We start from the raw sequence: 15,131 nt of genomic DNA on the forward strand, positions 1-15,131 counted from the left end.
TTTAAAGCAATTAAAAAGTCACACACAAAGTACCCGCCCATATATACACACACACACAGCAAAGTTGAACGTAATTTAGCAACAAAGTGAATAACAATTTTAGTGACACCTCCTTCGGAGCAGAGGGGGCTCCCCTTTTTCCTTCGCTGACAGACAGCTGTTACATGGAAATGAGTTTGAATTTCATTTAAGCCATTGAAATGCCGCTGTTTGCTGTTACGTTGTTTTGCTTTTCAGTTTTTTCTTTTGGTTACTTTTGCAAGTTATTGAACCCGTAAAAGTTTTTAATTAAAATTCAAATTAGACAAATTAAATTGCCTGCTAGGTGGCCCCGATTGCCATTCGAAATGGAAAATGTATTTTTATGAGGAGATGTCCTGGGTACGTGCGTTAAATTTTAATTGATTTTTCCCAGCGAATTGTGGGTGTCTGTGAATGTATATATATATATATATATGTGTGTGTATCTGTGTACCTGCTTACGCGCAAAGTAAACGAAGCGAGATGTGAAAACAGAGATGTGGAGTACACAGAACAACAGACACAGATACACGGAAACACCAATACACTGGCAAGCCATTGCGAACTGGCAGACATTCAGGCGTGCGAATAAACGCACACACTCTCCCATGGCCATACATATACATATACACGCATACATTGAAACAAGCGAACAGGACTCGGCATTCGTATTCGTATTCGCATTCGCATTCGGTTCTCTCATTGAGAAGCTGGATGTGGATGTGTGCGGTGGGCGGTGGGCGGCGTTCGTTGAAAGGACAATTCAAGGAGGCAAACGAAAAACATTTTGCCTCGTCCTCTTCCCGCTGCTGCTGCTGCTGCTGCTGGTGTTGTTGTTCGTAGGCTGTTTATTGCCCAGCCTTCTTGTTGTTGCTGTTGTTATCCTGCTGATGCTGTGTATCTATGTAGAATTTATCGATTTATTTTGACTTCTCTTTATGTGCTCCGCCTTCCCTAATACATATAAGCAGGGGCGTACCAAGGGGAATCTATTTTTTAACAGTTTTACTAAGAAAAAGAAATGAATTTTTGTTTTTTTACGTTTGCTTAAAAGTAGGCAACACTTTTTTTAAAGGAGGGAATAAATTTAGCCTTGATATTACCTTCTTATTATATGAGAACTAACTATAGTTTTATCTTTCTTTTGATCCGAAATGAAGTCCTCTTTTCTTTCTTCCATAAATAAATCTATCTAAAATTGATTAACTCATTCCTTGCTATCTCAGATCCCCCTTAAAAACTCCCTTCTCCGTCCCTTTACTACAAGCGTATTATTTAATACGAGCCGAGCGATAAGGCTCCGAAAACTCGGTTAGCAGGCAGCCCACTTTAGGGCGCTTCTGGGTTGAGCGGTTGGGTATCCCTTCTGCCCTTTTCCTCCCTCTTCCCTTCTGCCCTTCTCCTTTTTCTGGTTGTTTTTTCTCGCTTTACTTTTTGCGCTTAATGCGGCAATTCTGACAACAGTCGAGCGGTGATGGGTGAAGTCAGGCGGAGGTGGAGCGGGAGGGAAGGCAAGTCGGCAACGACCCAAAGTCAAATTGAGTAAAACGCATTGAAAACTTAAGTAATTTCCCAAGAACGGCCCACAGTTCTTAAAAGCTTTTTTTTCAGCTTTGTTCTAAACGAGAAGCCCGAAGCAAGCGTTTCTGCCTCTTTTTTTTTATTACTATTTTCTGTTTCGCTTCTTCGGTCTTGTTATTGCAGATGGCCAAAGTTGTTGGCCAAGTAACAAAATGTGTTTTATATTGTAATAACGAAGAATGCACTGAAGTTGAAACTCGACAAGAAGGCGGGGGTGCAAACACAGAAAAGCACACACAAAAATTCATAAACTGTTTAATGAAGCGAAGCAATTACATAAAGCCAAAACCGAAGTGAAGAAGTGCAGCAAAGAAATGCTGAAAAGCGATAATAAAGCCAATTAGATTCTGAGAAACTCCAAAAGCAAAAATATTAAAACCAAAAAGTTATTTACAGCAATACTAAAACCATATTAAATTCCATTTTTCCCATTTTCCACAGTAAGATGTTTAGATGTAATCGAAAAAAGCGTGTCAAGCCGTCCTCTTTACAAAGAATCAACCCTAAACTAAAGTAAACTACGACTTTTTAAAGTTATAAACCTTAAAAAGGACTAACGAATCGCGCTGGTAGAATAGCAGAACAAGGCGTGACTTTTGTGTGTGTGTGTGAGTGAGTGTACATAAAGACGGAAAGCATGTGAAACTGGGGAGCAAAAATGGCCTCCCTTTTGCCTCTGGCCCACCTTTTTGTGTCCGTGCGTGTGAAATAAAACAAAAAAAAAAAAAAAAAGAAACGAAAAATAAAAAGGGAAAAAAGCGACAACTACTACAATCAGCGGCAATGGAATAGCGATTCAATGTCACAGTCAGCGAGCAGCATCTATGTGCAGAGTAACAGATACAGATACAGATACTGGCGCCCTTATACATATACTACCCATACCCACACATATGTATACCGCTCACGTATGTAGAGAAAAGCCATAGCCGCAGATTAGTGAGCCAGTTTCAAGGGGCCGAGAACGAAAGAAAAGCGAAGACGACAACGACGACGACAATCAACATTCATCATACGCACCGTGGGACGCGGCGCAAAACGCAAATGCAGCCCCCGATCGATCGGTAAGCCAAAAAGCTAATAAAACAAAAACCAATTCCCTCGTGAAAAGGTACTCTTTCGTGGACCCTCTCTTTCTCTCTCAATATCTATCTCTCTCCACACCTTTTTCAAGTTTGTTTTGGACTTTTTCTTTTTCTTTGATTTGATTGGTGTTTTCCTTTTGTTTTTGTACTAACCATGACTAACGAAAACGTAGATAAAGTACATACAAAAAGATTATAAAGTAATTGGCCAGTTATTATTATTTAATGCCTTTTTTATGTGACAAAAAGTAAATTTTTGATATTTTCTTTAAACTTTAAAGTTAATTTGACACCTGGAACTAATTTTGAATAGATTTTCCCAGAAGTCTTTTTGAATATCTTTGAAAACATGCCTAAACATTAGTGGTTTTATATATAAACCACTGATTTTTTCAAGAAAGTATACTAGAATGTTGGCAATAAAAAGAGTTTTGTGAAAAACTCAGTTTAGAGAACATAAACTGCCTTTTTGGCTATTAGTAAATTACCAATTAAGCACTTTCGATTAGCCCTTAACTAAGCTGAATGTTGTGCTATGTGATGATCGCTTTGGTAATGATGATGATGTGACTACTCTTCCCGTGATAAATGTTCCAATTTATTTATGGCTGGCATTAACAAGCATCTGAAATATGTGCTGACACGAAAAACACTCGCACACCCTAGCACACCCACATAAAAGCGGTATTGGCACTGAGCTTTGCGACAAATTCACGCGGCGGAAACGTGCTGCCAACAAAGCAAAACTCGGTGTACCCTGGCACTGACAACAACACCAACAATAACAATACATACTAATAATAATAATAATAATAATAACAAGAAAAACATAAGCATCACCATCGACATCGACACCATCAACAATAACAACAAGAACAGGAACATGAACAGCAACCACTCTTCTGTGTTCAAAGTTCAATGACGTTGGCACCGTCATCCAAGCAATTTGTGTTTCCAACTAATGGAAAATTTTTCACTTTTTTTGTGGCTTCAATTTCAGCAGAATTCCATGAGAATTCCATTTCCAACAAATTTTATTCCAAGAACAGGCTTGAAATTACATTTTTTTGTTGGGAAACTTTGAGTTTATTTTGGGTGAATATGTTGGTCAAAGAAGCTTTGCATTGTTTGAGTAATTGGGAAGGTTTTAAGTAATAGATGGTGGTTTCAGTATTAAAAACGAAACTGTTTTTTATACTAAATATTTACTACAAACAATGCATTTTCATATTCTGTTCATAATCATTATAGAAATCTTTCTTAGTAGCAGGCAATTGGCTAAATTAACACATTTTTAAATCTTTAGAGCCTAATACTTAATTCTAAAAATAGTAAGTTTATTTGGAAAACATTCATTCATTAGGAAATCTTTCATCATCATTATAAGACTGACATAAAACGGGAATAATAAACTTATTTTATGATCTGCTTTAAGCACATTATTTTCTTTTCAATTTATTTCACTTATTGATGTGAAAAAGCAATTATTTTTCACAACATGACAGAGAATATTCCGACGATAGATTTCTTTATATGCCCAGTAACCGGTGCTGGCACTTTTTCAGACAAAAATATGCTTTCTTAAGCTGAAAAAATTTTAGAATCTCACTCAGAAATATATTATTTCTTATGGAAAATATAAAAGAAATTCAAATTTTTGAACTAAACAATGTTTTTACATTATTGAAAAACACTTTTTGGATTCCAAAACTAGTAAAATATTTCAAACTAAAAAAATATGACAAATATATACAGTACAAAAATGTCATTCTAATTTTTTAAGTTAAAAAATCGGTATTTTCCTCCTAGCAAGCCTGAAAATGGTCCAAATATGGAATGTTATACCTCCCCGAGCTGGAAATTTAATCTATTTTAAGTTTTAATGGATGTGCATCCAAAAATTGAAAATTTAATTTTTGGTCATTTTTGGAAAAAAAGACGATGGTACCCCTTACAAAAAAACCAAAAATTGGTTAAAAATTTACTTCTCAAAATCAGCCGGGAAGTTAAATAGGATGAAAGTTGGGTTCGTTAGCTGCGCAAAACTGTCTTTGTTTTAGCTGTCTGCCTTGATTTGTTTATTTTATGGGCTAAAAACCGAAAAAAAAACATCTATATTATAAAAAAATGTATTCTCATTTTTCTAGTTTAAAAACTCAGTATATTCCTTCTAGTAACCCTGAAAATGGTCCATAAATGAAATGTTATACTTCCCCGAGCTGGAAATTTAATCTATTTTAAGTTTTAATCAATGTGCATCTAAAAAAAGAAAATTTAATTTTTGGCCATTTTTGGAAAAAAAGACGGTGGTACCCCTTACAAAAAATGCAAAAATAGGCCAAAAATTGTTTTTCTAATTTCAGGCGGACAGTCAAATAGGTCGTTAGTTGGGTTCGTTAGCTGCTCAAAACTGTCTTCCTTTTAGCTGTACAACTTGTTTTGACAATTTTATGGGTTAAAACCCCCAAAAAATATAACGAATATTGTAAAAAATTTTATTCAGATGTTTCTAGTTTAAAAAAAAGCATTTTCCTCCTGATAACCTTAAAAATGGACCAAATGTTGAATGTTATATATCCCCGAGTTCGAAATTTAAAATATTTTAAGTTTTAATGAATGTGCATCCAAAAATTGAAAATTTAATTTTTAGCCTTTTTTTGAAAAAAAGACGATGGTACCCCTTATAAAAAATGCAAAATTTTCTCAAAAATTATTTTTCCAATTTCGGGTTGACAGTCAAATAGGTCGTTAGTTGGGGTCGTTAGCTGCTAAAAACTGTTTTCCTTTTAGCTGTATGTCTTCTTTTGTCTAATTTATAGGCTAAAAACCAAAAAAAATGTAGAGAATATTGTAAAAAATGTTTTTTCTGATTTTTCTAGTTTAAAGAATAAGCAGTTTCCTCCTGATAAGCTTAAAAATGGTCCAAATATGGAATGTTATACCTCCCTGAGCTGGAAATTTAATCTATTTTAAGTTTTTATGGATGTGCATCCAAAAATTGAAAATTTAATTTTTGGCCATTTTTGAAAAAAAATGACGATGGTACCCCTTACAAAAAATGCAAAAATTGGCCAAAAATTGTTTTTTCAATTTCAGGCTGACAGTCAAATAGGTCGTTAGTTGGGGTCGTTAGCTGCTCAAAACTGTCTTCCTTTTAGCTGTATGTCTTGTTTTGACTAATTTATAGGCTAAAAACCGAAAAAAACACAGCTAATATTGTATAAAATGTTATTCTGATTTTCTAGTGTAAAAAAAAGGAGTATTTTCCTCCTGAAAATGACCCAAACATGGAATGTTATACCACCCTGAACTCGAAATTTAATCTATAATCAATTACATATTCTATCCTTTTGTTTTGAGAGTAGTAAATGGCTTTGGCAAGAACTCTGAATGTGAATGTGTGTTGATATGTATTGGAAAAGTAGACCATGAGACTATGAGACCATGAGATTAAAGCTGTAAATCCGATTAAGGATCAAAGCTATCAACACGATTTTTTGATTTAAATTAAACCTAGTTGGCGTTAAAAATATAATATAAGACGTATTTATTTATCCATCACACGTCACTAAAGGTAAGGAAGAATATTTAAGTGTAAACTTCTAAGATTGTCTTTCAATTTAAGACAAAACTTATCGTGGTTATCAAAAGGAGAGTTTGACGTGAGTAAATTAGCTATTAAAATGCAATTAGTGTGGGAAGAACTTTCAATTTTCTAATTAAATTACCTCCAAATATTATTTTTAATACTTTTTAAAAAAATATACATTTTGTTACCTGCAGTCAGCACTGTTAGTAACCCCCACCTCTCGTCCCATCACGGCGATTCCCTTCAGTGACCAATGGCTGCCAGTCAAAATTTATGACTAAAGCGAAATAATAGACAATTGACGTCACCGTAAAATAGGTATAGGAATTTCTTATTTATTTATTATATTTTTTTATTTGGCTTTTACGTGAATGACTTAATATAGTATATGGCGTATGCGGTAATACTTTCCTCGTTGCGTCAAGGGGAAATAAAAACGGCAAAAAAATTCAACGAGAAGTGAACGATCTTCGCCGAAATGACTTATGGAGGACGTAGTGTTGATCTATTGCTGATAAAGTGAAAGTCAAGTTATGTTAGAAATGTAATTATTCATGTCGCCTTGCGAGACAAACGAACAAACAAAAAACAGCAAACAAAACGAAAGAATCTTGAATTTTTTCGAAGAACATGCTAGCTCGCTCGGAATGTCAATGGGCCGGGGGCAGGCGGCAGGGTCTTTTTGGAAAATATCTAGTAGTATTTAGTATTTGGTTTAGCTTCGCCTTTGCGTCTGGCGTCCCGGCAGTTGATGGTCGTCGCGTCATTTATCTGTCAGCGTTTGGCTCAGCATGATGAACTATTAATTTCTGGTTGCCGAGGCAAGTATTTATTTTCGTCAACAGCGGCACGTGTGCCGCGAACATCAACTTGGATTCAGAATTCGATTTCGCTGCCCTAAACTCTCTGCTGTGCCCTTGTTTGTTGCGTGCTGGGCGCATAAAAAATAATTTGAATAAATTCTCAACGAAGAGTGACAAATCCGTATACAGTTCTGCAGCAGTAAAATATGTGGAAATACAAAATATTTGTGGAATATTTATCAGACATTTGAATAAAAGCAGCAAATCACAATATTCTGTTGCATTTCAATGCAACTGCAGAATGCAGAATGTATATATATGTAATCCGATTTACAGGACACCGAATTTATGCCTCACATTTCAATGAGACCACAAATTCATTAATTATAATCTGATGCAAATGCGAATTTGCAAAGGCCTTGAATTATTCGTTGGGGCATAATATCTGAGGGCTCTAACTGATTGAATTCTCTGCCTGATTAAATTGCATTCGATTGTGTTTCTGTTTTAGTATAATTCGATGCATGTTATTTGTGAGTTATGCAGTGGATGGATGTTCTGTGAAGGGCCAAATAGGCTGCAACATTGTTTTCCGAGCATAATTGGAAGGCGTCTGGCGGAAAAAGATATGGTTGCCACATCAAATCCGACAGGGACAAAGGCAAGCGGCTGCTTTTGTGTCGTTGTCTTTGACTACTGACAACGACAGGTGGTCGTTTGGTTTGTTGGCCCAATATATATCTATACAATATACATACATACTGTGGCGATAAAGCCCAGCAGCAGTGGCAGAAGTACCACAAGTAGCAGCATGGCCTACACGGCGTATGCGTGTTTTGCCACTAAGGATGAGAAATGAGATGATCGCACAGGTTTCGCCTCATATTCGCCCATACATACATACATACATACATACGGGAGTGAGAGGTATGTCCATTAGCTGATTTAATGAAATCGTAAATCAAATGAGCGGATTGCTAAAAATATATCTGGCGCGTATTTTATGTTTTTTGAAGTGGAACTTATGTACAACAGCAACAGCAACAGCAACAGAATGGCAAAAGCGCCCAGCGGCAGCCGTTGAACAATAGATGAAACGTGGACGATTGTGCCAAAGTACAAGCATGTCCCTGCCTTTCTCAGGCACATGCATTACGTGCACAGGGGGAAAGGATATAAAATCTCTAATAAGATTCTTCCAAACATATAAACAACAGGTGTGCTTTCTCTTCTAATTTGATGTGTCACAGTCTCTATGAAAGACAACATAATAAATAATTTGGTCTTTAAAATCTTTAAGAAATAGAAAAAATGTATAAATCCATTTCAAAGTCAAGAAATAGGTAAAATCTCCAGGCATTTCCAATGCCTTCCCTTAGAACATGGATACTTCTACCTATCAAAGTTATCTTTGCTTAGTCTATCACATTTTCTCTCAGTGCATTTATAGTGCGCCTATGTTTTGGTATCTTCTAATGATGAGCACATGTAATGCTTCGTATTGCAAAACTTGGCGTTTTATTTCGACATTTCTCGCCGTGAATAATGCATGCGATTCCTTGGTCGCCTTTCGTGTTGCTCTGCTTGGGCTGGGTTTTGGTTGTGGTTTTGGTTTTTTGGCTTTTGGCTTTAGGTTTTCCTTTCCTTTTTTTTCTGTCTTTTTGCTCTTCTATTTTTCTTTTTCTGGCAAAAGTGCAGCATTGTCGCCGCCGTCTTGGCCGTCCGTCTCTCAATAGGCGTGTCCAAGATGCTGTGGCCAAGATTTCGCTTGGCTGGCCGGCGTCACAGTTTTCGCGTCTGCGTCTGCACTTTCCAATGGATGTGGATGTGAAATGTGGATATGGATGCCAATGGGTGTGCGCATCTTTATTTAATTAACATATTTTATTTGCCCGACACACACACACACACAGATCATACACACTCATATACATACCACAGGGGCGTCGTGATTTATGCCTGGCGTTTTGTGCACTTTATGCTGCCTTTCAGTCACCGTCGAGATCATGGCGATTGTCATCTTTAAGTAGCTTCGTCCAAGAGATATTTCCCTCAGTGCCCATATACCATACCCCAACTAACCTCCGAGACACCCTACTAGCCAAATTAATCGGCTGCATTAGTCAGTTTTTGGGGCCTTTTGGCTGTATGGTTCTCCCATTGTTGGCACTGGCCGTGTGACTAATTTGATTAAGCTCACCAAGAATTTGAATATTTCGCGATTTTTTGACTTGTTTTGTTTTTTTTGTTCATTTTTTCTTTTTCGTTTTGAGGCATTTTATTGTATTGTCCGCCTGAAAACTGCCGACTTTCTGCATTAAATTAATGCTCACTTACTGTGCCAGCCATCTAATGTTATTTATATAGCAAATCAAACACGCTCGGTGTCTGTGTGCATCTCTCGGATACTATCGCCAGTATCCGTGAACATTCCTCGAATGATATGTCATCAAAATGTGATTAATTTAATGCCTTCAACTCGCCAGCAACAGAGTACAGAGTGCACTATTCTTGAGGCTTTTCTAATATTAGTGGTGTCAACGAATATTTTCGGTTGTTGAAAGATCGAAAATAGGAAATCTAAGTGAAGAATCTCAAGGGCTGTGTGTTTATGAAAATTAAATTTTAAATAAAAATAGTGACTTTTAGATCATTTTAAACTTACAATAAGTTGATATTATTTGGTGAAAGAATGATAAGAAATACTAATTCTGGCTAAAATCCTGCAAAAACGTAGTTTAACTTTTCTCAACTTTGTTAGACTCTCAAAAATAGCAAAGGATTCCCAAAACAAAGTAATAATTAATATTAGCTCTTATGAAAACCAAACATATCACAAAGACACTTCATTTTCATGTTCCAAATATGCTAAAATATACTAAAAAGTAAGTCAGAAGTTAAGGAACTTAAAAGTTTTTCATTCCGGGCCATTAAAGCGAGGAGAAATAAAGGAATGCTCCACCACACACACTCCGTACTGACTATTAACCCAATTCGGTGGGGAGTAAAAAAGAAGGAAAATGCAACTCTCGAAAGCCATTTAAGCATTATGTGCAATAAAAATTATAAATAAAAGCGAGCGAACACACATCCAGAGGGCTCACTTGACGCGAAATGGAGGCGAATGTTTATGGGTGGCTCGTACTCATTAGGCAAAGTGTTCGATAATTAAATGGAAATGTAAATCAAGGCATTCGATTTTTCTCTCCCTTCGATATTTCATCCCCTTGCACGTGTGGCAATTAGCGGGCGATCAACGCGCAGCTGTTTTATAGGCACTAAAGGAGAAGCCAAAAGTATTTGCGGAAAACTGAAGAGGAAATGTTAGACGTAGGAGGCTGGTGGCCATTGTCCACCGTTGATGCTTATTAAGCGGCAAATCAAACAGTCAGAAATTAGCTTATACGCAAACAAACAGCAACATTAAATTAAGTATAAGTTGATATATATGTAGATATAGTATATATACCTATAGATTGGAAGGGGTATATATTGATGCGGATGTGGGCTAACTAAAAAGTGTGTGCGAAAGTCCCTCCCTCATCCGCCACCCACTTAAGTCTGTTTATATTCGGTGTGCGCGAATGATTTTAATTGGATTTTGATATTTTGATATGAAATATCCACCAACAGCGCGCTCCACAATCTCCACTCACCTTGGCAGAGGCAGAGGCCTGCCGCTTTCGATCTGTCTTTAGCATTTTACACACGATTATTTTTAGGCTTTGGCCTAACATTGAAAACGCAAATGTTTATATGTTTGCCGTCTAATTTTGTTCATAGTTATTAATATTATTTTTATGAGAATTTCTTGTTTGGATTGTGATGATGATGACGATGATAATGATGATGCTTTTGCTCCTGTTGACATGGCCAGCGGGGCGTATGCGCTATATGACTGCTAATCAGAGTGTGAGAAAAACAAAAAATTAATAGAAATATGAAATTGAGGAAACATATTTTGTGAAAAACAAAATATAAACACTAGGGAACTATAAAAATTCATGATCAAAATATTAGAAATTTATAGAGGGCTTTCCATGGAATTTCGTTGTTTTTTTTTAAATATTTTCTTTTTTTATTTTTCCACCCTATGTTTATTGTGGTTTTTTTTATCGCCTTTTCTGCCGGCGGTACTAGTAGTGGTGTTGTATCCCGCCTTGGCTTTCTTCATTAGTGTGTTTTAGTGGGCGCCTTGCCAACGATTTTCCGAAACAAATTGTCGTCGCGCTCGACAACATTCCGCACGCTTACGGCCCATACAAGATGCACAGATACACACGGACAAGCGGACAAGACGGACAAGACGGACAAGCGGACAAGACGGACAGGACGGACAAGCGTCGGAGCGACCCACTGTGCCAGTACCACAGTACCACTGTGCAACCTGCACACATCGCTCATACATATTTTTAATTAAAATCAACAAGCGCTCTGGCATGATACAGATACTTAGATACATTGACTTGGCCATCACACTCACCGCACAGTTAAAGAAAATAAATATATTAATATCAAAGGGATTCTCTATGTTTGTTTATAAAATATTGAATTATGAGTTAAACTAAGGGAAATTGAATAGAAAGGCTGAGGGTTGCCTTTCTTGCCTTTGTTTCTGAGAACCCTTTGCAGCTTAAGCTCTTAACAGTATTTCACATATATACATCCCCTAAACTGACTTAGTCCTTTCCCACTTAGTCTATAATCCATTTAGATTTTGTCTCTGTGCAGCTGCTGTCGAAGTTGCTTAGGAAGTGCAACGCGAGCTGCCTGCAAATATCCAAAAGCCAGACCAAATCCAAATGCAGATACAAGAGGCATCTGATGCATTTGGCATGCCCCTTGCCTGTTGCGTTTTGAGTACAATCTGGCTGGTCCCTCTGCACCCTCAGCAGCCCCTCAATCATGTCTCGCACTGTACCGATGTGCGTCTGATGCCCAACAACATGTGTAAGGCACTCGCCACTCTGCAGCCCGCCCCCTTCGATTCCCCCCACACACACACACATTCAGATTCAGTTCCCTTGGCCAACTGCGCCTTTTGACGACGCTCGTGTGTCTCTATCTCTGTCTTTGTCTATATTTCTGTCTCTTTTTCGTTTTCTGATTTCGCAATCGTTTTCAGAATGCTCTACTTATTGCCTCGAATGAGTGGGTTTCGTCAACCATTTGGAAAAAGAACTGGAACCTTGCCCTTTCAGGTTATTTTGGCCTACAAAATAAATTAAAGATAGGAACTTAATCAGGGGAATTTCGAGATTTTATTTTTAATTCCTAAATATGACTAAGAAATAAATTTGGCTTACAAAATCTTTCTATTAATAATATATTTACTTAAAGATTTATGGAAATATTTATAAGCCAAAAGCAGAGTATTTGTAAAAATGTAAAAATTCTCAGCAAAGATTTGTCATCTTTGCCAATCTTTTTGCACAGCTTTTTGTGGCATTTTGTGGCGCATGTTTTGCCAAGCGTTGCCGAAACGGGTGGGACGCAAGCCAAACATGAATTAAATTAAAAATAAAACTATAGAAAATTGTAATTAAATAACTAAAAACAAAAATAAGCAGGCACGCTGACAGACAAAGACTATTGTGTACCAAAATAAAATTTCATGAGACAGCACGACAGCACGAAGACAACGACAACGACTTCGACAACGACATCGGTGTAAAATGAAAAATTGGAAAGAGGACTGAGGACTGAGGGTATCGATAGGAGGAAAATTCGCCAGAAATGCAAAAGAAGCGAGTGCATAAAATAATTGAAATTTTCAATGCTGCAATTTGATGCAACAGAGGAAAATGTATCGATGAACATGTTTTACCCGTAGGGCTTTTTCTGGCAAAAATCTCAAATTAAAGGTATATAAAAATGGGGAGGATGGGATGGATGGTAATTTTATATTTTTAAGAAGCTTGTAAAATTGCAAAGGTCTGATAGCATTTTTTTTGTAATTTAAGAAGTTTTTTTTTTAATCTTTCAAGAGGAAAAGTTAATGGTTAAGTTACAGGCTCTCGTATAAAACTTTTAATAGTTACACTAACCAGACTAATAGCACTATTTCCCTTATTCTTAATAAATAAATGAAAAAAAATATATGATTTCTGCCGTTCTTGCCGTTCCATCACTTAATCTTTAGCTTAAAAATAAGCTAAAAATCCCAAGAAAAATTTCCACTTAAAACATATTTTCAATGCCATATATAAGGTTCGCTAATCCTGCCGACAGGCTAATCCCTGGTGACTAATTACCAGGTCAGTGAGCCAGTCAGTTAGCCAATCAGTCGGTCATTCAGTCAGTCTATCAGTCAGTCAATCAGTCAATCATCACATCGCTCAGCCAACAACTAACCGTCATTTTCGCCCCCCTCGCCCGAAATTCCCTTCATTCTCGAGAAGTTTTTTAACCAATCGATGCGAGTTTTCTCATACTTTTGATTGTGTTTTGCATTGCCAACATCCATGTGCGAATTTCCCGATGTGAATGTGCCAAAGTGTCGCCTTTTTGTATGTGCATGTGTATTTGATTTCTTGATTTCACTTCGTTTTTATGCGCACATTTTTATGCATAAATTTTGACATTTGTTTGCTCTTTGGTTTGCTCTTCACAAATTTTTATGTCACCCAAAAAGAAAAAAGAAACGAAAGAAAAGAAGAGAGGCTACCAATTCGAATATGTTCAATCATACCAAAAACTTTTTTCAGATTTTTGATTTTGTATCCCCATCATCACCACCACCACTACCACCACAACTACAACAACAACCAGTACAAGCACCAACAACAACAACAACAACAACAAAATCAACATCAACTACAACAACAAAAAGAACCTCATCGACGGCGTCAATTGCGACGATGGCTGCCATAAATACGGTAAGTACGCGACATCGAAAGTTCTCTCAACAAAAAAAGTACAAGAAAATTGCAAATATATATAATATATATATATAAAAAGTAAATCAAAGCCAACAGAAATAACAATTATGGGGCATAAACAAAAAGAAGTATATAGCCACAATTGTGGGCAATCAATCATGGGAATTCATAATTTATAGCTCATGCCGATACGTATTAATATTTATATCCAAGCAATTTGCTCTTGACATATCCCCTACGACAATGTTTCATTTCTGAACCATTGAATATTCATAAAGTTAACTACTTTAAGGGAAAGTTTTTGGAAAGTTCCAAAGTCAGTTACAGATTTACTTCAATGTTTACGGTCATAAAAGAGTCAAGCTGGAATTATTAGTTAGCCAACTTTGTCATAACTTATTGTCTGTTGTGTCGCGAAGAAATGAAGAGAAAAGCAATTAAATTTGATGATTATAATTAAGGGTTTTAAGTAGAGATATAAAAGATATATTTTAGTTTAATCTAGTCTTTATTTTCCTTTTTTTCACCTTTAAAACCAAAAAACATCAACCTCAAAATCCAAAATGAAAAAAAAAACATTTCTCTCTGTAAAATATCCATAAATTTCCATAATTTTCACACTTGCTTAGACAATAATGTTGATGTCGTAAAGCGTTTAAAAATCCATTCTTTAAATGATTAAATTTGTGATATTACGCATACGGCATGTTGAACGCCAGCTGATACCCGTGTCTTTGAAGGCCCAATCATAAACAAAATTGAAAATTGAAGAACACGGCAAAGCGGACAGATTTCGTGCCATATGACCGAGTTACCCGATGATGAATCTGTTGTTGATGATGACGACGGCATTGCTGGCTGCGGCTTTTCTTTTTCTCATCCCCATACTCAGCCCTTGCACCAAACATGTGTTTCAGCTCATTTTACTAATAAGCAAAAGAGAGGGAGGGTAGAAAATAAAGAAAATCCTGATGACAAATTGCCGGCCAGCATATTCAATTTTTACGCTGACATCATCTCGAAATTTTCATTAACAGAATCGGCAGAATGGACGAACCAGACCTTGCCAAAACTTAAATTTGACCATCAAAAAATTCCCTCCCAAGTCTGGCTGCAATGAAAGGAAATATGATTTTGGCACCGGCCAAAAGATTTCCGTGCAACAGCAGCT

At 36.6% G+C, this 15,131-nt stretch overlaps 1 protein-coding gene across 8 annotated transcripts in view; it reads left to right on the forward strand.

Annotated features, from left to right (window-relative positions):
• LOC108109525 (mucin-5AC) overlaps positions 1–15,131 on the forward strand; it is a 36,200-nt gene that overhangs the window by 4,598 nt on the left and 16,471 nt on the right. For 4 of the 8 annotated variants that reach the window (XR_001772517.2, XM_017218149.2, XM_017218122.2 and 1 more), the window contains exon 1: positions 13,820–13,957. Coding sequence is in view for 4 of the 8 variants with exons in the window: in XM_017218149.2 (XP_017073638.2) it covers positions 13,940–13,957 (18 nt within the window). In the remaining 4 variants the exon portion in view is untranslated. Of the gene's footprint in view, positions 1–2,043; positions 2,667–13,786; positions 13,958–15,131 lie in introns of those variants that run through there. The other 4 variants (XM_017218106.2, XM_017218090.2, XM_017218114.2 and 1 more) reach the window with 2 other exon arrangements.

This window comes from Drosophila eugracilis, unplaced genomic scaffold (genome assembly GCF_018153835.1).
Source record: "Drosophila eugracilis isolate 14026-0451.02 unplaced genomic scaffold, ASM1815383v1 contig_47, whole genome shotgun sequence".
Classification (NCBI taxonomy): domain Eukaryota; kingdom Metazoa; phylum Arthropoda; class Insecta; order Diptera; family Drosophilidae; genus Drosophila; species Drosophila eugracilis.